Here is a 26,175-nt window from a genome sequence, read left to right as displayed (position 1 = left end):
TTCTCTATGTTTGAAAGGTGACTACAGTCAAGCTCACGTTATGTAACATTTCTTCTGATTCACATTTAAAATAAAATGATATATAGCATGGTCTAAAGAGACAAAAGTGTGAATACCTGGTTTATTCTACTTCCTTCTTCTTCTTCCTTTTCCTCCTCTTCCTCTTTTTTCTCCTCCTCATCTTCCTCCTTCTCCTTGTCTTCCTCCTCCTTCTTGTTTTCCTCCTCCTCTTCCTCTTCCTTTCCTTTTCCTCCTCCTCTTTTTTTGCCTCCTCCTCCTTTTCTTCTTGTTACAGCACTCAGGATGGAACACAATGATATGCACATGGTAGGTGCGCGCGCACGTGTGTGTGTGTGTGTGTGTGTGTGTGTGTGTGTGTGTGTAACATCAGTTGCCTACACTTAGTGCAGACACTTGACATCTATCACCTAATTGTAACTCCTTTCTGAGAATCACCGGGAATGCAGTTTGGACCTAGTACAACCAAATGCTAAAAAGTACTGTTTAGACAGGAAGGCCTCCATAGAGCAGATCCTGTCTATGAAACATTGGTTTCTACTTCACAAAGCAAGAATGATATAGTATCTCTGTTGAAGTCATGATTGACAAGGACTAAGAAAATAAAAGTCAGTTAATTTGAAATGGTGTTACTGTGGTCTGAGGCTCTGAATCAACCCAAGCAAACACAAGGGATTACTGCAAAGCATGGTTCAACGCGGGGCAGCCAAAAAGAGGAGACCTGATTGATCAGGGCCACAAAACAAATTTCGGAGTTGAACTGAGACCATGAATGCCAGATGAAGCAAGTATTTAGGTATAAAAGTCACAAGCATTTGTTGTCAAGTTACAGTTACAATTTTCACCAACCAGAAATATTAGGGGCTTTCCTTAAATGTTCCATCATTGTCAACTCACATACAATGCAAGTCTTTCAGTCCAGCCAATCAGATTCATTTGTTCCTTCTGCTGTTAGGAACAGCCATGATGTGTCTAGAGAACTAAAGATGCATAATGACTATCTGTATGGTTTAAGGAGGAGGTGGGTCATCTATTGGAAGATTCCCAGCTCCCCTAGGGCTTGGGAACCTGAACTTTGTTTCACCCTACAGGTAAAATGGAGTCCCAGATCTAAAAAGGAAGCACTTGGGACAAGGTGGCTTTTGCCTGTTCCCAACAGTTTGATTTGAAATTGAGAAAACATGGAATTTAATTATTCCATCTTTGTATAGGGATCTTATGGAAAAGTTTTAATTATTAGTGTGTGTCTGTGGGCCCTAACTTGCCACAACACATGTGGAGGTCAGTTTTGTGAAGTGGGCTCTGTGATTCCAGAAATGGAACTCAAGTATCAGCTGCATGGCAAACACTTTGCTTTCAGAGACATATCGCCAGCTCCTCCATGCAAATTTTATTAGGCAAATTAAAATGGTTATTTAAGTAACAGCAATGACTCCTTGGTTCTTGTGAAACATTGTTTGTTTTCTGCTTTTCTAACATTATATGTGCCTTCCCAGGCAAATGTCACGGTAATATTTCTCATCATAACATTCAAAAAAATGATGCTGGAGTGACCAAGAGCCATGGAGGGTGACCCCAGTGCAATGGTACAATGTTCTTTCATTTTATCTCAAGCACAGTTGGTGACTTCACCACAGCACAGATCAGTAGTTCCATACTGATATCTATATTACCGGCTACATTTTTATAAAGTTGAAATTGCATTTTCATAGGAGGAAGAGGGAATATGGTGGAAATTATGCATTGTGAATTTAAAAAATGGTTGGACAATTTTTTTTAAGTTGTATTGTGGATATTAGTCATTTTGGTGATTAGAATATGTTAAAACTCAGTAAATTGGAAATGCAGACCTATCGCTGCACAGTTACTGGGATACATTTGGTTTCAACAACCAAAAGCCCTGTGCTTCCAGTTCTGAACTGAGCCGGAACCCAGTAAATTTGTTGGGAACTCCAGGCTATGAGGGCTTCTGCCCAAATATTTCACATAAGCTGAGTCCAGGTGAAGAGGCCCCACTGAGCTCTTTTTAGAACAGAGATCTGTTCTGGTATTGTTGCAAAGGAAGCCTGGGGGTGGGGTGACTCCCAAGCTAGGACAGAGTTCCTGCTGTTCTCAGGAACTTCCATTAAGTCTTGAGACACAGACCCCAGATGTGTGTGCTTGGTTCTCTTTGGCTGCACCCAGGGCTGCCTGCCAACCTCACTGTTGTCATTGTTAGAAAATGTCACTCCACCCAAGGCAGGATTTTCAAAGATCCCTCAGATGAACAGGAATTTCTAACTACCCTTTGCTTTCTGAAGTCTGTTATGACAGGAATTTGATTTCTTCCTTCTTCATGATTCGGGAAAAATTCCTCAGAGCCTAGAGGGTGACCTTTAATGGTGAGCAATAGACACACAAAGGAGCAGTGTGCTCCTTTGTGGGCATTTGCAGAGTCTGATGGGTCAGTAGATGACTATTCTCACAGATGGGTCAGTGTGTTAAGCTATTCAGGAAGCAAGAGACAACATGCCACTATTTGAAAATTTCCTTGTCCGATTTTGAAACCCCTACCCTGAACAGAAAAATGAGGCAGGCTAAGATGGGAAGGGCAAACATAAATCGAACTTCCAGAAAGCAAGAGCTTGGTTGGTCATAGGAAAGTCATGGCTGTTTTAAATCATCAGCCCTAGCAGCTGTTCTGGGCAGGCACAGCTGGGCCTGGTATATTCTCTTGCACACTTTTCAAGGGAATTACTGTACTTTGATGTTCTTATGTTCTTAGCTATGGAAAAAAACACCATACCCACTCCGTCCATCCATAACGTAAGTGGCAGTCCCTATATTTCAAGCATGGAGACTGGGTGCCTGCAGGCGCACACCTGCCATCACAGTTGTCTACATTATCTAATAAATTTCAGATATGCCCCTGGTAGGTGAGGGTAGAGGAGCTTCAATGGCATCTCCTGGGAGAACAACATAAATGCTAGCAACACAGTGGCTTTGCCAGGAGGCTGGTCCCACAGTGTAGATGGGCACAAGACTGGTCTTAAGGACGCTCCTCTTTGGGGAGCAACTGCACAGCTGTGGGAAGAGTACACTTTGTGGAAGCAGGAAAGTGACTTTCCAAGTCTCCATTCTATCAGCTATATGACATTCAAAATGTTACCTAACTTCTCAGTGTCACACATCTGTTACATGACGCCAATTACTGTAACAGATGAGTTTGGTGAGAAATAATTGTTGAGTGGGGTAATGTCTGGTGCTGTAGCAGAATCTTTACATGTCTTAACAAAATCCTCATTGGCCTTTATAAGCAGCTTATAAGTAGTCATTAAGATGGGACGGTGGGTAAGAGGAGCAAAGAACTCAGCTACCTATGATCTCATAACAGCAGCAATGTTTAATCTGGGGGAATTCAAGTGTCTGCATTCACCTCAGGTTCCTCCTTCCTCAACCTAATACCCAGCTTCTGAGACCTGTGGAGTCTTAGCATGTCCTCTTAATATCACCTAGCTGTCCTCTTTTATATCCTTACATCCCATGGCAGTTTGAAAACATTACCTAGCACATTCTGACACTTCTATTGAATGATGGAGTGTTTGGGACCTCCCTTTGAATTTTGCAAGCTTTGTGACTACTTAGACCAACAGAGTAAGTCAGAACTTCTAAGGCCAGGTCATAAGAGGTCACTTTGTACTATTTCAGTACATGTTCTTACAGTTTCTATAGGGACGTTACGTCCCTGAGGCTGCTGAGTAGATGTGTGCTAGGAGTATGTTTTTCCCTACCGGTCTGGCCCCACCACCATGCCAGCCCCAATTAACACACACAGACTCTGTATTTGATATTATGCTGATGGCCAGTTACTAGTTTCTTGTTGGCTAGCTCTGTCTTAAATATTAACCCATTTCTATTAATCTAAGTATTTCTATGTGGTCTCATCTTACCGGAGAGAGGGCCTGGACCTCTGTTGCCTCCAGTCTTTCCATGCTAACTCCTCCCTTCTACTTCTGGAATCCTCCTTGTCTCCTAGTCCCGCCTATCTTGCTTTCCTATTGGCCAACAATGCTTTATTCATTAACCAATACAAGAAACATATTTACACAATGACATCTCCCATCATCTCCTCTTTTCTGTCTAAAATAAAAAGAAGGGATTAAACCTTAACATAGTAAAATATATAGCAAAACAGTTATCAAATAAGAACCATATTTAACAATATTTTTTCCATTAACATTTCGCAAGATTTAAAGAAAAAATTCTGTCATCTATCTTATCTTTGTGAGTCTAAAGTCTTATGTGTAACTTATCTGTAATCCTTACTAAGAAAAACTATAATCTTAACTATCTGTCTTAGACTACCTCAAAGACCACAGAAGGATAATATATAAACTCTAGAAATGACAGAGACAACTCGCCTGGTCAGTCACCCAAAGTTCTTCTGTAATGTTCCATCTTCAGCCTATAGGCCATAGTGTGTCTGGCAGACTCCTCAGCAAACTCAGGAAACTTTAAACTGTCCATCTGTATTGGGAGTTTGTCAGTCACTTTTCTCTGTGTCCTGCAGACTGTCTGGCAGACTCTTCCATGAAGCAGGGACCTTGTAGCAATGCCCATCTTGTATCAGCAGTCACTTTCCTACATGTCCAGTTTATATAGCATGAAGTCAAACAGTCCAGACAAGAGCAGGTTCTTGCCCAAATGGCTAGTCTTGTCATATTGGAGGAAAACTCCATAACATGTTTCTTTAAGGTTCATCTTCCTTTCTGATGAAGGTGGTGTTGCCAGGAGCAGTTATGTCTCACTGTCAAGAAAAACACTAAACCATTTTAAATGCCATATTCTGTAGATCTTTGAAATGTTTGAAGAATGCTTATTCATCTCAAATATATCTTGAAAACCTAACTAACTTAACTCTAAGTTTTGACTATCATAGGTAACTATCTATAATCTGTATCAAATTATACATTACATTTCTAAATGAGCTATATAAATACAATATCTAAACAAGAGGAGAAATATACATATCACAAAATTGACCTTAAATTGAATAAATAAATGAAAATCCATTCCAAAACAAAGTATTCATATCTACACCATAATCCCCCTTTTTACCTTTAAAAGAATTGGTTGTGATCATTAACCATTTATAGCCAAGCCCATTTAATTGAAAACAAACATTTATAAAATATATTTGGGAATTTGGGCATTATTTTTTCCAAACTGCTTCCTGCTGGTAGGGGGTGCTGTCATGGGGATCCTAAGAAGACACAGAAATCCTGTGTACAAGGCTGCCTTGTCCCAGATGTTTTGAATGTTGGATCACCTACGACTCTGTTTCAGGGGGTCTGGCTTGATCAAACCATATTAGTCTGGAAGTAATCCACAGCTTTTCATTTTCTGTGGAAACAAAAATAGAAATCCCTTTCCCCAGTAACTTGTCCTTAGACTTAAATTTTGAAGTCAAAGCATTTTTAAAATATATAAATTGGATTGATCCAGTAATATTTTCTTTTAACAGTTGTTATTTCCTCAACAGTCAAACGATACAAAGACAATATAACACCATACAGTATCCAGATTCTCTCCATCTTTACGTGACTTTTTTATTACTCTATTTCTTCTACTTCTATTTTTTTTTTTTTTTTTTTGAGACAGGGTTTCTCTGTATAACTTTTATCAGTCCTGGAATTCACTCTGTATACCAGGTTTACTTTGAAATCACAGAGAACTGCTTGCCTCTGCCTCCCGAGTGCTGGAAATAAAGGCATGAGCCACCACACCCAGCTACTTTCTGTCTTTTTAAAACCATTTTTTATTCTTTTTCTTTCCCAAGACTATGTATATTTTAAAACACACTGTAACCCTTTAGTGGTTTTTCTTAATGTGAATCTGTCTTTACTGTAAATTTTTATCTTTTTCTGGCCATGAGTCTTTTATCTGGTAAACAACAACATTGCTAAATTGAATGTGTCAGCATCTACCTAGTAGTTCTCATTCAGTTCAGCCTTCTCATCTTGCCCAGCTAGGCGCTAGGCACTCTAGTGGCTCCTGTAGCCCATTGTCCAGCTTTAACCACCTGGCCATCCCTTATCTTTACACTGAGGCCTCACATAAGATGAGGACACACCATACACACTGGTAATAAAGTGGGGGGTTGTTTGCCCTTATATTTGGGGTTATTTATTTTACTGTGATAGATGTCTCATATGCTTATAGTGTCCCAAACCGAGTTGCCTCAAACTGCCATGAACACCATCCCCATCCCCTACAATTCTGCTCTCCCTTTCAGCTAGGACCATCTTAGGCCACCAAAAGGATCAGAAACTTTCACACCTCACCACCAGTTATGAACCAAGTTGTAGTTCTCCATGTATTCCCTGTTTTCTACACCCACTGTCTGCCTTACTGGGTTCGGATGTTCACTAGACAATGGTTTTCCAGGTGAACTCACTTTCTTGAACTCACTTTCCAGTCTCCACGATATAACTCGCTTTGGTCTTTCCAGATGCACCCAAGCCCAATCATTCTCAATCTTATTTTGAAGTCTCTAAAGTCTCCTGGTTGTTTCTAGGATTACATAGCTTCGCATCTGAAAGCCCCTTCTCCACTCTCCTTCTTCCCAGCATTCTCTGCACTAACAATCCTGCCTAGCCATTGGCCAATCAACTTTTTATTAACAATGTGAGCAACACATATTTTCAGTGTGCAAAGATTGTTCCACAGCATGTGTTACCTTTACAATTATCTTTGTAAGATTAAATTTAATCTTTGAAAATTTTATATGTGTTTATATAAAACATTCTAATCACACTCCACCCTCACAGTTGCCCCCTCCCACCTTCATTAACCTATCTTCTTTCCTACAAGTTACTGTCTCACTTTCATATCTTTGTTTTAATTTGCTACCCACTGAGTTTAATTAGAGCAGCATGTGAGCATGGACATAAAGCTATTTGCTGGAGCACAGGAAAATAAGCAGTGACTACATTACTGAAGACAATAATCATTGCACCTCAGCCATTAACAACAGCCAACAGTAAAGTTTCTTAGAGAGGGCATGAGCCTCTACCCTGTCAATGAATGTTGACAGCCTGCCACTGACCCAGTGCAAGCAACCATAGCTGCTATAGATTCATGACTGCAACAGCCATGTCATTCCCAGCAAATAGTCTTCCTCCCAATCATAGCTCTTCTTCCCCATCAGCCAGCTCTTACATTACTTCTACTTCCTTCTTCCATAATGCTTCTTTATCCATAGTGGGGGATGATACAAATGTCCCATTTAGGACCAAGCACTAAATAATGACTTGTTTTCATTATCTTGAATAGCCATGAGTCCCTGCGCTGACCATAATTTACTACAAAAACAAATTTCTCTGATCAAAGTTAAGTGTAGCACTTGCTTATAGGTGTTTATAAACATAAACATTTAGAACAAAGTTTGACACCATGCTCATTTAGCAATATAGCAATAGTAGATTATCCCCCAGGACCTGTGACCTCCCCGGCCATGGACTTTTGACTATATTTATTATATCAGGCATGAACTCCCTTATTTAGAGTAGTCTCAAATCCAATTAGAAAGCAGCTGGTTTCCTTTCTAACTGTCATGCTACTATTACAGTAGGGGGCACATCTTGTCTGGCAAGTCAGTATCATAGCATGCAATGGTTACTGCTGTAAGACTGATGCAACAAAAGAACATGCTGACCTCAGCAATATAGTCTTACTGTCTGGTTATGATGGGTCTCTAAGAGCAATGACAACAGTCTGCATTGTTTGGGGGCTTCTGGGGCTTCCCCAAACAATACCTAATAGGGATGTATTCCATGTTTGACACTGGGATTTTCACAGGACCTCCTATGTGTCTTATTTTTCAGTATCTTGACCCTTGGCTGTGAAACCCTTCCTGCAATTCCCCTTTCTTATATACCATACTCTACCATAAATGATTTTTCAGTTCTGTCTCCTTTCTTTTCTCCCTTTCATTCTGTGTCTGTGTATGACATATGCATGTGTGGTATATGTATATATGTGCAAATCAATGTGGGGAGGCCACAGAATATTGGGCATCCTCATGTTCTCTGTCTCATTTCTTTGAAATAAAATGAAAAAAAACTATCAAAAGGAAAAGAGCATAAAAATTTCATTATTTTAAGCAAGATAAAATATTGCTTTAAAAACAGTTTATCAAGGAGTAGTAAAAATTTCCCACAGTAACAGGATATTTAGCCCCCATTAAAAGAACTTAATTAGGTATGTATGTAACTCAGTTTCAGAGCACAAATAAAATGCCTTTTATTTTCTTAGTCCTTATTGTCAATCATGATTCAACAGAGGTACTGTATCATTCTTGCTTTGTGAAGTAGAAACCAATGTTTATATAGACAGGATCTGCTCTATGGAGGCCTTCCTGTCTAAATTGTAATTTTTAGCATTTGGTTGTACTAGGTCCAAAATGTATTCCTGGTGATTCTCAGAAAGTTTTCCAATTACCTGAGTAGGGGTTACAATTAGGTGATAGATGTCAAGTGTCTGCACTAAGTATAGGCAACTGATGTTACACAAACACAAACACACACACACACAAACTAAAGACATGAATGCTTACTATGATATGGTTTTTTAGAAAGGCCAACCTTTTACTGCACAAGCATATATTAGGGCTACACAGCCTCAGACTGAAACAGGGTCACAGAAAGTCTGAGAACAGACAGACATTGGATAGGGATTCTCTTTGTTTCCAACTTTGTAATGTTTAAGGATTACTGTATAGAAAACTGCGTACAGATCAACATGGGCTAGGTAAGGAACCCTTAAATGAATCATGAGTCTTGTAAAAATACCTTTCCACCATCTTTAGTTCCTGCCATATCAGAACATATAAGCTATTGTTTTTAGTACTGAGACAGATGCAGTCAAGTATTTGTGGCCCCCATCTTTAATCCCAGCACTCAGGAAGCAGAGGCAGGCTGATCTCTGTGAGGTCAAGGCCAGCCTGGTCTACAGAGCAAGTTCCTGGACAGATAAGGCATAGAAAACCTGTCTTGAAAAACCAAAACAACTTCTGCACCCTCTGCTTGAGGTGAGTGTTTGGCTAGGTTAGGTCTAACACCCCTATCCTCTCCTTGGAACTTCCTGGGTTGGCTCTGCTCGTGGTGGACCTGGCCCACCATGTGGGACCATCTGGAGCCTGCCCTCACTTGACCCTTGACTACACTCTTGCTTGAGATGAGTATGGGACTAACTCAGGTCCACCCCCAACCCAACATGGGAGATGTCATTCTGTAAATATGTTTCTCTTATTGGTTAATGAATAAAGCTCCGTTGGCAAATAGGAAGACAAGATAGGTGGGACTAGGAGACAAGGAGGATTCTGAGAGATGTAGAAGATTCAAGATGTCAAGACTTGAGAAAAGAGGTCCTGACCTAAGTGGAAACACTTAGATTAATAGAAATGGGTTAATATTTAAGACAGAGCTAGCTAATAGGAAATTCTAGCAACGGGCCAATAGCTTTATATCTAATACAGTGTCTCTGTGAGTTATTCGGGGCTCACACAACTCTGGGACCAGGCAGGCAGGAAAAACTGATCATAACACCCTTCCCATATCCTTTCCTTGGAACTTCCTGGGTTGGTTCTGAATCTTGACCCCCCCCTACACACTCTGATTGAATAGTCCCACCCCGGCATGCCAGACCATCACCTAAACCTTGGACCCCCTACATCCTCTGCCTGAGACCTCCAAGAGAGATCCAACCATCCAGAGTTACTGACATCGAAGTACTGACCCACCTATACTCACTGGGAGAGGAGAGTAGAGAGAAAGACCCTACCTGCTGCCAATGGAAGAAGGGATGGGAAAACGGCAGTACAAGTACACATTCAATAATAGAAAGACCAATATGACATCACCAGAATCTAGGGACTCTACATTAACAAGACCTGAACACACCAAAGCAGATGAAGCAGAAGAGAATGACCTTAAAAACAACTTCATGAAAATGATAGAGGCCCTCAAAGAGCATATAAGACAATCCCTTAAATAAATGGAAGAAAACAACAAACAAAACAATTGGAAGAGACAGAGAAAAAGTAAAGTCAAAAAATGCAAGACATCAATGAATCTCTTAAAGGAAGCAAGGAAAGTCAAGAAAAAACAAAACAAAACAAAAAAAAAAACAAAAACAAAAACAAACAAGCAAACAGATGAAGAAAACAATTCAAACAGTTTAAGACCTGAAAACTGAAATAGAGACAACAAAGAAAATACAAACTGAGGGAATGCTGGGAAAAGAAAAGCTGGGTAAATTATTGGGAACTACAAATGCAAGCATAACCAACAGAATACAAGATATGGGAGAGAGAATCTCAGGCTCTGAAGATAAACTAGAGGAAATAGATTCACTGACCAAAGAAATGAAAATGGGGTATAACCATGGACACTGAGGAAATTCAGAGATTCTTCAAGTCATACTTTAAAAACCTGTACTCCAAAAAATTTAGAAAATTCAAAGGAAATTGACTGATTTCTGAATAGTTATCACTTACCAAAATTAAATTAAGAACAAATAAACAATTTAAATAGACTTATAACCACTAATGAAATAGAAGTAGTCATCAAAATCTCCAACCAAAAAAAGTTCAAGGCCAGGGGTTCCAGTGCAGAATTCTACCAGAAATTCAAAGAACGGCTAATACTAATATTCCTCAAAGTGATTCCATACAATAGAATCAGAAGGGTCATAGCCAAACACTTTTTTATGAGGCTACAATTACCCTGGTACCCAAGCCACACAAAGACACAACTGAGACTACAGACTAATGTCCCTCATGAACACTGATGCAAAAATACTCAATAAAATTCTGTCAAATCAAATCCAAGAACACATCAGAGAAATCATCCACAATGACCACATAGGCTTCATCCCAGGTATGCATGGGTGTTTCAACATACAAAAGTTTATCAAAGTAATCCACAATGTGAACAGTCTGAAAAAGAAAATCATATGGTCAACTCACTAGATGCCGAAAAAGTCTTTGACAGAATCTAACACTCCTTCATAATAAAGGTCTTGAAGAGATCAGGGATAACAGGAACATAACTAAGCATATTAAAAGCAATATACAGTAAACCAATGGCCAACATCAAACTAAATGGAGAGAAACTCAATATGATTCCTCTAAAGTCAGGAACAAGACAAGGTTGTCCACTTTCTCCATATCCCTTCAATATGGCAATTGAAGTTCTAGCTAGAGCAACAAGACAACAAAAGGAGATCAAGGGGGATACAAATAGAAGTATGACTCACTATTTGCAGATGCTATGAAAGTTTACATAAGTGACCCCAAAAATCTCTGCCAAGGAGTTCCTACAGCTGATAAACACCTTCAGCAAAGTGGCAGGATACAAGATTAACTCAAAAAAAAAAAAAAAAAAATAGCCCTAGACGATAAAGGGACTGAGATCAGAGAAACATCACCCTTTATAATAGACACAAACAACATAAAGTATCTTGGGTTAATGCTTACCAAACAAGTGAAAGACCTATATAGCAAGAACCTTGTGTCTTTCAAGAAATAAACTAAAGAAGATACCAGAAAATGGAAAAATCTCCCATGCTCATGGATAGGCAGGATTAACATAGTGAAAATGGCAATCATGCCAAAAACAATTTACAGATTCAATGCAATCCCCATCAAAATCCCAGCACAATTCTTCACAGACCTTGAAAGAATAATACTTGAAAAACAAGCAAGCAAGCAAACAAACAAAACCCAAACAGCCAGCCAAAATAACCCTGTTATAATAAAGGAACTTTTGTAAGCATGACCATCCCTGACTCCAAGCTCTACTATAGAGCTATAGTCCTGAAAACAGCTTGGTATTGGCATAGAAACAGACAGGTAGACCAATGGAGTCAAATTGAAAACCCTAATATTAACTCACACACCTATGAATACCTGATTTTTGACAAACAAGCTAAAATTATACAATAGAAAAAAGAAAGCATCTTCAATAAATAGTGCTGGCACAACTGGGTGCTGTCATGTAGAAGACTGCAGATAGATCCATATCTATCACCAGGCACAAAACTTAAGCCCAAATGCATCAAAGACCTCAACATAAACCCAGCCACATTGAATCTCTTAGAAGAGAAAGTAGGAGGTATCCTGGAAAGAATTGGTACAGGGAACTGCTTCCTGAACGTAACACCATTAGCACAGACACTGAGATTGACAATTAATAAATGGGACCTCCTGAAACTGAGAAGCTTCAGTAAGGCAAAGGATACTGTCAACAAGACAAAACCGTAGCCTAAAGAATGAGAAAAGATCTTCACCAACAGAGGGCTGATCTCCAAAATATATAAAGGTCTCAAGAAGCTAATGTAAAATGGCTGAAAGACACTTAAGAAAGTGCTCAACATCCTTAGCTATCAGGGAAATGCAAATCAAGGCAACTCTGAGATACCATCTTCTGTCAGAATGGCTAAAATCAGAAACATCAATGGCAGTTTATGCTGGAGAGAATGTGGAGAGAGGGGAACACTCCTCCAGTGCTGGTGGGAGTGCAAACTTGTACAGCCACTTTGTAAATCAGTATGGCGGTTCTTCAGGAAAATGGGAATCAGTCTACCACAACATCCAGCAATTCCACTCTTAGGCATATACCAAAAAGATGTATATTCATACAACAAGGACATCTGTTCAACTATGTTCATAGCAGCATTATCTGTAATAGCCAAAACCTAGAAGCAACCTAGATACCTAGATGCCCCTCAACTGAAAAAGTGGATGGAGAAAATATGGTACATTTATATAATGGAGTACTACTCAGTGGTATAAAAAAAAAAACAAAAAAACAAAAACAAACAACCAAAAAAACAAAACCATGGAACCTTGAAATTCACAGGCAAATGGATGGAAGTAGAAGAAACCATCCTGAGTGAGGTAACAAGAAGACAAACATGTACTCACTTATACATGGATTTTTAGACATAGAGCAAAGGATCATCAGCCTACAATCAGCCTATAATCCACACCACCAGAAAAGCTAGGAAACAAGGAGGACCTAAGACACATGGTCCCCTGAGAAGAGGAAGGGCACAAGCAAATTGGGAGTGGGGGAGAGGGAGTTATGAAAAAGAGAAGGGGAGAAGAGGAGGGGAGAGGAGGACATGAATGAGCAGGAATATTGCATCAGGGAAGAATAGAGGAGAACAAGAAAAGAGATACCATAATAGAAGGAGCCATTATAGGTTTAAAGATAAATCTGGCACTAGGGAATTGTCCAGAGACCTACAAGAATGACCACAACTATCTAAGCAATAGTGGCTACCTTAAATGCCCTTTCTGAATAATGAGATTGATGACTATCTTATATGCTGTCCTAGAGCCTTCATCCAGTAGCTGATGGAAGCAGAAGCAGATACCCACACCTAAACACTGAGATGAACTTCTGGAATCCAGATTCAGAGAAGGAGAATTGGTGAGCAGGCTGAAGAAACCCACAGAAACAACTGACCTGAGCTTATGAACCCCAGACTGATGACTGGGAAACCAATATAAGACTGACCCAGACCTCCTGAATGTGGGTCTGATTTAGGAGGCCTGGGAAATGTATGGTACCTCTGACAATGGAATCAGGATGTGAAGGAATGAACTTCAGGAGCCTATTCCCCATGGAGGGATGGCCTAGGCCCTACCCTAATGATTTGACAGATTTTGATGATCCCTCATGGAAGGCCTCACCCTCACTGGGAAGTGGATGAGGGGTGGAATGGGGGTGATTGTGGGGGAAATGGGAAGATGGGATCAATATTTAAAATAAGAAAAACTATATTAAATTAAAAATAACTAAAACAAACAGACAAGCAAAAAACAAAAGCACACATCAACAAAAACAAAGCAAAAAAGAAACAATAGCAAAAGCAAACCAAGTACCCTCAAATTAAGATGATTTAACAAAGAATTGTGTCTGAAAATAAAATTCATTTTATTACTACAATTAACATTCTAAGACCACTGGACATTGTTCAGATACAACTTTCCTTTGTTTAGGGTTGTGAAATGAAGGCAAGCTCTCTAGGGTCCACTTTTGGACCATTGCTTTCTAGTGTAGATCTAATGTGTAAAGTTACTCACTACTAGATACAGTGTTCTCTCTACTCTAAGTTACTCACTAGTAGTTACAGTTGCCTTCCCTACTCTGTGGGCTCTGCATCTTATGGATTCAGCTGAGTGAGTCAAAAATACTTTTAAAATTGCAGCTGTCTTGAACATGTACAGACTCTTGCCTTGTTACCTCCTAAATGACACAACAGGACAACTATTGTTAGTAGTTTAAAGACTTACACTCACAGGATGGTGTGCATAAGGCACATAAAAACACTGCCATTTTCTAAAAGGCACAATGTAGATTTTTGTCATCTGTGGGAGTTCAAGGACTACTCCTAGTGGACATCAAGGGATGCTTTGTATTAGGTTTTCCATCCACAGAATAGTTGGAAGAAACTTACCATAAAGAAATTATTACAAGTAAAATGTAGTTGGCTTTTTTTCTCATGCAAAGTCTGTCTTTGACTTTGATGTACACAGAGCAGCCCTGGGCTGTTTTTCCTGCACAAAATATATCTTATCAATCTAAAAGCATGCTCTCCATAAATCTTAATGGGTTGGCAATGGATCTCTGTGGTAGGAGGGTTTTCATTTTCCTTATGTTCTGACTTAAAACATTTTTCCTAAGACTATGATATAGGTAGTATGTATTTCACAGGGCTATTGAGGGGTTATTAAGATAAAATATGCAAAGTACTTTGACAGTGCTTTGCTCACTTGTTTTATTAATGTGCTTGGTGTGACTTCAGATATTCATACCTCACCCTCATTCATGCAGCAATTTTGTGTTGATCATTGTTGTATATTATTTTTGACATTATCCTATTGTCTTTGAATTTACTGTTGTGGACGAAAAGTCTTCTGACATGGTGATTGTTTTCTTTATAGGTGAGGACTCTGGGAGGGTTGCTGTTTGTATTTGATGTTTGTGCTTTCAGTATTATTTGTATATCTTGTTCTAGTGCTTATTTGATATTTAAAATGCTTTTATTATATTTTCCACATCTATGTGTGTTAGGAATGATTAGTTCCTCCCCATAGTGGTTTGAATATCCCCCCCCCATTGGCTCATATGTATTTGTAGGCGTAGTCCCTAGTTGAAGGATTAGGAAGCAGGCCTTATTGGAGTAGTTGTGTCATTGTTGGAGGAGGTTTCAAAAGCCCATGCCAAGCCAGGCCCAGTCTCTGTTTCTCTGCATGCTGCATGTGGATCAGGATGTAAATCTCTTAGCTACTGCTCCAGTGCCATGCCTGTCTGTTTCCCACAATCATAAATGACTGACCTTCTGAAACTGTTAACAAGCCTCCAATTAAATTCTTTTACAAGTGTTGCCTTGGTCATAGTGTCTTCACAACACCAAATGCCTACTTGATACCGGGAAAATTCCACGGATACTGCTTTTGTCTGAACATCGTAATTCACTCTCACTTCCCCTAACTTTATTGTTAGTGGGTTTAAAGGCCCATGCTTGATGAGAAGAGCTGGCCCTACATTTGAGTGCAGTGCACCTGCAGTCCTTGCCCACACCCCAGGTGCTGGCCTACTGGCCTGGGCTGCCTTCAGTTTCTAAGTCTCCAGCAGTTCTTGGGAACTTTGTCAGCACATGCCTGGTGAGGGAATTCTGTCTCTTGACCAGTTTCCCTTTTCTGTTCTTTGGGGCTGTTCTGATGAATGTGGCCCTAGAGCATTTGGTAATACCTCTGGTTCCTTAGGAACTGCTGGCATAGTCAGTGGCTTTATTGCTCTTTGCACAAAGGTCCCATGTCTCTGGAAAGGAAGACAAAGATGACATTATCCAGGGAAGCACAAGCTGTGACTGAGTGTGATGAAGGAACTTATTTGTCTCCCACTCTATTGACTGTCACTTCAGTCCAAAACTAAAGACACCACAAGAAGTTTTGGTGCACCTTGTAACAGGCAGTAAATAATTGAAGCAGAGAATTGCAAAGCAGACAGCCAATGAAGTGCCTGTGCTTTTGTATCACTGCAGTGTACACCACCATTTGTATCAAATTTTATTTTTTGCTTTGTAAGTTGCTATGACTGCAAATGAAACTACAATTCAGAGAATTGATGATTGTGTCAAAATGTCCAAAAATACTTACAGTGAACAATGAAAACAAACATCTGTATAGTTGAAAACATCCTAGCAACTATTGAATTCCATTCTGCTTATAAGAACATCTGAGATTTTATCACTATTACTTTAAGCTAGTGCTCTCAATAAATAAACTAAAACCCCTATGGTTCAAAATCTTTTGTTTTTATATGACATGTAGCTGTGGTTATCCTGCTGTAGATTACATTTGTTTAGATCAACTTTTAGAAAGACAAGAATGATCTAAAAGGCTTAAAAGTTCTCCCATAAGTCTATTCAGTCCTGCAGTACTAAATTAGTTCTGAATACTGCCTCACCTTTCCCGGTATAGGCTCATTGGGAGTTTTCCTGGCATCATATTGATGTATAAAGGAGATGTATTCTACAAAATTGTTTTCATGTTCTCCTGATGCGCTCAGACAGGTAAGTGGAACTAGAAAAAAATGAGATATATTTCAGTGGAGTTAGTATAGTTATATTTGTGTATAGAAATATAAATATTGTGATATTTATGTTTTATGAAACGTAAAAAAATTGCCAGGCATGGTGGTAGACTCCTTTAGTCCTGGCGCTAGGTAGACAAAGGCAATCAGCTCTGTACAGCCTGCTCTACATAGTGTACTCTAGGGCTACAAGATAAGACCCTTTCCAAAAAAAAAAAAAAAAAAAAAAGAGTCAACAGAATTTCATTGTTACTTACTCATACTTCAATATTATGGATCCAAAATTTATTCTGCATGAAAAGATCTAAACCAAAATAAATTTACTTTATGTGTCTGAGCATTTTGCCTGCAAGTATGTATATGCACATATGTGCCTGATACGTTCAAAGTCTAGAAGAGGGTGTCAGATCCCCTAGGACTGGAGTTACCGAAGATTGTCATTGAAGAACAGTCAATGCTGATAAACACTAAGCCATTTCTTCAGCTCCTATTATTAGATACGCTTTTAAACAGACACCAATATGCTTTTGTGAAAACATAAGTTGTTTGTCAAATTGGTTTTGACTACTGAGTGATTATTGATGATGACCAAAGAACTCTGTGCTGACATCACTGAGACCCCCAGGATGACACAAATTCTTTACACTTCAACCCAATAATGAAGGTTCCATTCATTTGCAATGCCCACCTGCTGCTAACAAAGAGTTGAATGAATTCTGTCAAAGAAAATACTTCAGATTCTCCTTTTAACAAATATAAATATGGATGTAAGAATTTGCATATCCTTGGTATATCTCTGGAATAATGCATAAGAAATAGATTCCGGTGGCTGCTGTAGGGAGAGAATTGTCTGACTGAGGAAAGGTGGAAAGAGGTGGATTAAATTTTAACTATATATTTTTATAGCATTAAAATGATAAAAATTACTAAAATGTAACAAAATAAAATTTTTACAACTCATGCCTTTATGCTGGAAGTGTTGGTATGTGCCAATTGCAGCACTCAGACAGGAGGAATACCACAAGTTTGAGACCAACCTGTGCTATAATGAATTCAAGGACAGCCTTGGATATACAGTGAGACTCTACCTCAAACAAAAAAAGGACAAAATAAAGAAACACATGGTTTTTGCCAGTGTGACAGATTGTTGCCTAACATGGTGGTACACGCCTTTGCTCAGTGACTATGATGATAGTCTGGTCTACATGGCAAGTTCTAGGTCAGCAAGGGTAATATAATGAGACCCTGCCTAAAACAAACAAATAAACATGCCCTAATTTGGAGGAATAAATAAGAACAGATAATACATTAATAAGTTATACTTATTAAGCATTTAGGAATTCAATTTTATATTCAGATGTTGACATAAAATACTTTTTTCTAACATGAATGAGTATTCAAGGATTTATAAAAATACATACATTTCTCCACTTAACAGGACAGAATACAAAACAATATTTTCTTGGTTTCTAACTAAGAGCAGCAGACATTTATTCTTAGCTGTTGTCTTTCTCTTAGGATTTGTGAGCACACCAAGAAGAGCAGGTGCCAACAACATAAGACCTGCAGCACTGAGATTCCATAATTTATATTCTTCTTGCAAACTGGAAAAGACTCCCTTTCTGTGAATATCTTATTTTCACTATCAGATCATTGAGGCTTTCCCTAGTCTTAGAAGGTGACAAATTCTTAGATAAAAGGAAGTGCCTCTGTATCTTAGAATTACTCAGTGATTTATGGAAAAGCCAAAACATGAGCTATGGTAGCATACAGATATGTTTTCAAATTCAGGCTTGACCACATATTCTGGCTTTGAAGAATTTGGGTGCAGCTCACTTAATTTTATTGAGGTTGTTTCCTCTCTTCTAAAATGTACATAATTTGTGTCCCAGTTTCATTTCTGTTACTTTGCTAAAATATCCTGCACAAAAGGAACTTTACCAAAGGGGCTGGTTCAATTTACAGTTCCAGGTTATAATCTGTTATCTCAGAGCAGTCCAGGTGCAGTGACTTAAAATTGTTAATCATATCTAACCCACAGCCAAGAGCAGAGAGAAATGGATCCACACCAGCTTCTAGCACTTAGCTCACTCTTACACAGTACATGATCCCACACCCAGGAAATGGTGCTGTCCAGCGTGGGCTGAGTCTGCCCACAGTGACTAATATAATCAAGCTAACCCTACACTCTTCTTTTTTTTCTTCAAGGACTTGGTTTATTATTTTATAATTTTCTCATGGAAAAGTAAACTTCTGAATAATGTTCTCTACATAATATGAATTAAATACATGAATATAGACTTAGAACATAGCTTGATTTAATTAGATTTATTATTTATCTCTTGGCTAAAAACATTCTGCACAAGTCTTACATAATTTTTAGTTTCTCCATTTTTTCCTGCATTACCTCCAGTTAATAGTGTTTAGTGTAGATTTGGAAGACCACTGTAAATTGTACAGTAAAGTAAGATTTTAAAATCTAATAAGGGTGGACCCCCATCACCAGGCCTCTGCCCAAGGGCCAGGGACTCACCTGTCCATGCCTGATCTTAGACCCCCATCGCAGGGCCTCACAGAGACCGCCATTGTAGGCCTCTGCTGGAGTGTCGGGCCTCTACCAGGGACCTATCCTGGTAGGGACCACCTGCCTATCCACTAGGGGCCACCTGAATCCCCACCTGCCTGATATTTGAACCCCATCGCTGAACACTTGCATGAAGAGAGATCTCATAGAGAGCTTGAACCACCCAGAGCTACAGATATCGATCTCCTGACCCACCTAAGCCCACTTAGAGTAGCTTAGAGAGAGAGAGAGAGATACCCCCACCTGCACCCACTGGAAGAAGCAATGGGAAAATGGAGATACAAAAAAACACCTAACAATAGAAAGACAAGCATGACACCATCAGAATCTAAGGATTCTACACAACTAGACCTGAACACACCAAAGCAGATGAAGCAGAAGAAAATGACTTAAAAAATATCTTCATGAAAATGATAGAGGCCCTCAAAGATGACATGAGGAAATCCCTTAAAGAAATGGAAGAAAAAAAAACAAACAAAAATTGGAAGAATAGAGGAAAAGACCATGCAAAAAAATGCAAGAAATGAAAAATCTCTTAAAGAAAATAAGGAAAGCTGAGAAAAAACAGTTGAAGAAAACAACTCACACACTTCAAGACTTGAAAACTGAAATAGAGACAATAAAGAAAACACAAACTGAGGGAATGCTGGAAATAGAAAAACTGGGCGAATGATCAGGAACTACAGATGCAAACATAACCAACAGAATACAAGAGATGGAAGAGGGAATCTCCAGCACTGAACATAAAATAGAGGAAATAGATTCATTGGTTAAGATTAAGAAAATCTTAAATCCAACAAATCCTTAACAGAAAACATCCAGGAAATGTGGGACACCATGAAAAGGCCAAACCTAAGAATAATAGGCATAGAAGAAGGGGAAGAAGCCCAGCTCAAAGGTGTAGAAAACATATTCAACAAAATAATTGAAGAAAATTTTCCCAATCTGAAGAAGGACATGCCCATGAAAGTACAAGAAGCATACAGAACACCAAATAGGCTGGACCAAAGAAAAAAGACCCCTCAACACATAATAATCAAATAAAGAAAGAATACTAAGAGCAGCAAAGGAAAAAGGCTAGGTAACATATAAGGGCAGACCTATCAAATTTACACCTGACTTCTCCATGGAAACTCTCAAGGCCAGAAGGTCCTGGATAGATGTTCTACAAGTACTAAGATTCCATGGATGCCAGCCCAGGCTACTATACCCAGCAAAACTCTCAATCACTATAGATGGAGAAAACAAGACATTTAATGGCAAAGCCAGATTTTTAACAATATGTGTCTAAAAATCCAGTCCTACAGAAAGCTCTGGAAGGAAAACTCCAACCCAAGGAAGTTAATAACAATCACAAAGACATAGGCAATAAATAATCCCACTTCACCAGAACCCAGGGGTAAAGCAGGGCAAATATATTCACAATACCACCACCACCAACAACAACTCTAAAACAAACAAGCATTAACAATTATTGGTCCTTAATTTCCCTCAATATTAATGGTCCTAACTCTCATATAAAAAGACACAGGCTAACAGAATGGATAAAAAGACAGAATCCATCCTTCTGCTGTATGCAAGAAACACATCTAAGCTAGACATTACCTCAGGGTAAAGGGCTGGAAAAAGATCTTCCAATCAAATGGACCCAAGAAGCAAGCAAGTGTGGCTATCCTAATATCTAACAAGTTACACTTCAAACCAAAATCAATCAAAAGAGAAGAAGATGGTCATTTTGTATTCATCACAGGAGAAATAAATCATCACAAAGTCTCAATTCTGAACATCTATGCCCCAAATACAAAGGCACCCACATTCGTAAAAGAATGCTACTAAAACTCAAAGCTCACATAAAACCTCAAGCACTCATACTTTGAGACTTCAACACCCCCACTCTAACCAGGACTACCAGACAGGAAGTTAACAAAGAAACAAAAGAACTAACAGAAGTTATGTCTCAATTGAGTCTATATATGTCTCAACAGACATATATAGAACATTCCATCCAACCACAAAAGAATATACCTTGTTCTCTGCTCCACTTGGAACCTTCTCTAAAATCGACCACATACTAGGCAACATAAAAACCTCAACAGATACAAAAAATTGGAATAGTCCCCTGTATCTTATCAGACCACCATGCTTTAAGGTTGGAATTCAACAACAATACAAATTGCAGAAATGCTACAAACTCATGAAAACTGAACAATGTGCAATTGCACCATACCTGGGTCAAAGAAGAAATAAAGAAAGACATTAAGGACTTCCTAGAATTCAATGAGAATGAGGCTACAACATACCTGAACTTATGGGACACCTTGAAAGCAGTACTGTGAGGGAAGTTCATTGCACTAAGTGACCATATGAAGAAAATGGAGGATAGTCACATTAAAGAATTAACAGCACCACGGAAAACCTCAAAACAGAAAGAAGCAAACTCACCCTGTAGGAATAGATGCCAGGAAATAATCAAGTTGAGGGCCCAAATTAATACAAAACAATACAAAAAAAATCAATGCAACAAAGAGTTGGTATTTGAAAATCAACAAGATAGTCAAACCTTTATCCAAACTAACGAAAAAGCAGAGTGAGAACATGTAGAAAAACAAAATCAGAAATGAAAAGGGGGGAACTCCCCCCCTGAACTCCCTGGGTTGGCCCCTGATCCCGCAGCTCCTGTGTCCTGTTCCCATCGAGAGCAACCTTGGAGCTCTGATAAACCCACCCATCCCCACCGCGAGTCTACCCTGTGCCCTACTATGCCCACTGTCCCACTGCTCTGGTTGAGCACTGGGACAGAGGGTGGAGACAACAGTCCACACTACTTCCGGGACTTCTCGGAGCAACTCTGAACACAGGAGACCTGCCTATCCATGCAGGACCACCTGTAATTTCCACCTGCTTGGTCTCTGACCATCACCTCCAGTCCTCTGCTAGAGTCCCGGGCCCCTTCAAGAGATCTGGCTATCTCTGCGGGTCCACTCAAGAGTTCCATCCAGCAAGATCCTTGACCCCCAGAGCAGGGCCTCTGCTAAAGAAAGAGGCCTCAGATGGAGAGTTCCAGTTCCCAGTAAGATCCTACTATCTGTACAGAAACATCCCGAATATCAGCCCAACCTTTGTCCTCTTCTGCCAGCCATTGGCTAGAGCCATTGGCTAGAGTCCACACTACTTCGGGGACTTCTCTGAGCCACTCTGAACACAGGAGACATGCCTATCCATGCGGGACGACATGCTATTCCCACCTGATTGGCCTCTGACCTCCACCTCCAGTCCTCTGCTGGAGTCCTGGGCCCCTCTCAGAGACCCGCCTATATCTGTAGGACCACTCCGAGTTTCTGCAGGCATCTTCTACTGGATCGTCATCCCTGACCCCATCACTGGGTCCCTATCTGCGGAGAGACCTCCTATAGAGCTCGAACCACCCAGAGCTACAGATATTGAACCTCTGACCCACATAAGCCCACCAGGGAAGTACCATAGAGACCCCAACAACACCTACTGGAAAAAGATATTGGAAGACAGCAATACAAGAGAAAGACAAGCACAACACCACCAGGATCTAAGGAATCTACACCAACTAGAATGGAACACAACAACAAAGCAGATGAAGCAGAAAGAAACTACTTAAAAATTACCATCATACAAATGATAGAGGCCCTCAAAGAAGATGTGAGAAAAATCCCTTAAACAAATGGAAGAAAAAACAAAAAAGTGGAAGAAATGAACAAATTCCTTAAGGAAAGTAAAGAAAGTACAGAAAGCTAAGAAAAAGCAATTAAGCAGGTGAAGGAAACGGTTCAAGACATGAAAACTGAAATAGAGAAAATAAAGGCAACACAAACCGAAGGAATGCTGGAAATAGAAAAACTGGGCAAAAGATCGGGAACTACAGACTCAAGCATAACCAACACAATTCAAGAGATGGAAGAGGGAATCTCAGGTGCAGAAGATAAACTAGAAGAAATAGATTCATCGACCAAAGAAAAGCATAAATCTAACATATCCTTTAACAGAAAACATCCAGGAAATGTGGGACACCATGAAGAGGACAACCCTAAGAATAATAGGCATAGAGGAAGATGAGGAAGCCAAGCTCAAAGGTGCCAAAAACATATTCAACAAAATCATCGAGGAAAACATTCCAAATCTGAAGAAGGACATGCCCATGAAAGTACAAGAAGCATACTGAACACCAAAAAAGGCTGGATCAAAGAAAAAAGACCCCTCGACATATAATAATCAAAACACCTAGCATACATAATAAAGAATATTAAGAGCAGCGAAGGAAAAATGACAGGTAACATATAAAGGCAGACCTATCAAAATTACACCTATCAAGTTACACCTGACTTCTCCATGGAAACCCTCAAGGCCAGAAGTTCCTGGATAGATGTTCTAAAAGTATTAAGAGAACACGGATGCCAGCCCAGGCTACTATACCCAGCAAAACTCTCAATCACTATAGATGGAGAGAACAAGATATTTAATGACAAAACCAGATTCCCCAATACGTATCTACAAATCCAGCCCTACAGAAAGTATTGGAAGGGAAACTCCAACCCAAGGAAGGTAACTACGCCCACAAAAATGTAGGCAACAGATAACCCAACTACACCAGAAACCAAGGGTAAAGCAGAGCAAATATATTCACAATACCACTGCCATCAACAAATCTAAAACAAACAAGCATCAACAATCAATGGCCCTTACTCACCAGCAACATTAACAGACTTAACTCACCTATAAAAAGACACAGGCTAACAGAATGGATACAAAGACAGAATCCATCCTTCTGCTGCATACAAGAAACACATCTAAGCTTCAAAGATAGACATTACCTCAGGGTAAAGGATTGGGAAAAGATCTTCCAATCAAATGGAACCAAGAAGCAAGCAGGCTTAGCTATCCTAATATCTAACAAGTTAGACCTCAAACCAAAATTAATCAAAAGATGGTCATTTCATATTCATCGCAGGAGAAATCCATCAACACAAAGTCTCAGGTCTGAACATCTGTGCCCCTAATACAAAGGCACCCACATTTGTAAAAGAAACGCTACTATAAAACTCAAAACTCATATAAAACCTCACACACTTATAGTGGGAGACTTCAATACACCACTCTCAATACTAGACAAGACCACAAATCAGAAACTCAAAAAGGGAACAAAAGAACTAACAGAATTTATGTCTCAACTGGGGTTAACAGACATCTATAGAACATTCCATCCAAAGACAAAAAAATATACCTTGTTCTTTGCTCCACATGGAACCTTCTCTAAAATTGACCACAAACTAGGTGGCATAACAATCTTCAAGAGATTCAAGAGAATAGGAATAGTCCCCTGTACCTTATCAGACCACCATGCTTTAAAATTGGAATTCAACAACAACTCAAATCGCAGAAAGCCTTCAAACTCATGGAAACTGAACAATGTGCAATTGCACCACTCCTGGGTCAAAGAAGAAATTAAGGACTTTGTAATAGTCAACGAGAATGAGGACACAACATACCTGAACTTATGGGACACCTTGAAAGCAGTGCTACGAGGGAAGTTCATTACACTAAGTGCCCATATGAAGAAAACAGAGGAGAGTCACATAAGAGAATTAACAGTACAACTGAAAGCCTTAGAACAGAAAGAAGCAAACTCACCCCGTAGGTGTAGAGGCCAGGAAATAATCAACTTGAGGGCTGAAATCAACAAAATAGAAACCAGGATACTAAACATCAAGGCAACAAATAGTTGTTTTTTTCAGAAAATCACCAAGATAGGAAAACCTTTATACAAACTAACGAAAAAGCAGAGAGAGAACATACAAATTAACAAAATCAGAAACGAAAAGGGGAACATAACAACAGACACAGAGGAAATTTAGACAATTTTCAGGTCATACTTTGAAAATCTGTATTCCACAAAAATTGAAAATTCAAAGGAAATGGACAAATATCTGGATATCTATCACTTAATGAAATTAAATCAAGAACAGACAAACAGCTTAAATAGACCTATAACCCACAATGAAATAGAAGCAGTCATCGAAAGCCTTCCAACCAAAAAGAGTCCAGGGCCAGATGGATTCAGTGCAGAATTCTACCAGAAATTCAATGAAGAACTAATACCAATACTCCTCAAATTGTTCCTTAAAGTAGAAACAGAAGGTTCATTGCCAAACTCTTTTTATGAGGCCACAATAACCTTGGTATCCAAGCCTCACAAAGACACAATTAAGAAAGAAAACTACAGATCAATATCCCTGATGAACGTCGATGCAAAAATACTCAATAAAGTACTGGCAAACTGAATTCAAGAATGCATAATAGAAATCATCCACCATGATCAAGTAGGCTTCATCCCTGGATTGCAGGGATGGTTTAACATACGAAAATCTATCAATGTGATCCACCATATAAACAAACTGAAAAAGAAAAACCATATGATTATCTCCCTAGATGGGGAAAAAGCCTTCGACAAAATTCAACACCCTTTCATGATAAAGGTCTTGGAGAGGTCAGGGATAACAGGAGCATACCTAAACATAATAAGAGCAATATACAGCAAACCAACTGCCAACATCAAACTGAATGGAGACAAACTTAAGCCAATTCCTCTAAAATCAGAAACAAGACAAGGCTGCCCTCTCTCTCTCCATATCTCTTCAATATCATACTGGAAGTTCTAGCTAAAGCTATAAGACAACAAAAGAGATTAAGGGGATCCAAATTCGAATGGAAGAAGTCAAACTGTCTCTATTTGCAGATGATATGATAGTTTACATAAGCGACCCAATAAACTCTACCAGGGAACTCCTACAGCTGATAAACACCTTCAACAATCTAGCAGGATACAAGATAAACTCAAAAAACTCAGTAGCCCTACTCTTTGCAGAGGACAAACAGAGAAAGAAATCAGAGAAACAT

The 26,175-nt window shown here is 39.3% G+C and overlaps 1 protein-coding gene across 1 annotated transcript in view; it reads right to left on the bottom strand.

Moving 5' to 3' along the window:
• Positions 1-15,692: 15,692 nt before the first annotated feature.
• Positions 15,693-26,175, bottom strand: part of CUNH2orf73 (chromosome unknown C2orf73 homolog) — a 52,292-nt gene continuing 41,809 nt past the window's right edge. Inside the window, 2 exon segments of the mRNA XM_051178759.1 lie at positions 15,693-15,893; positions 16,542-16,657. Of these exon segments, the coding sequence (XP_051034716.1) occupies positions 15,693-15,893; positions 16,542-16,657 (317 nt within the window).

The sequence above is a fragment of the Phodopus roborovskii genome, unplaced genomic scaffold (genome assembly GCF_943737965.1).
Source record: "Phodopus roborovskii unplaced genomic scaffold, PHOROB, whole genome shotgun sequence".
In the NCBI taxonomy this organism is placed as follows: Eukaryota; Metazoa; Chordata; class Mammalia; order Rodentia; family Cricetidae; genus Phodopus; species Phodopus roborovskii.
This window is presented reverse-complemented; position numbering and strand designations above follow the sequence as displayed.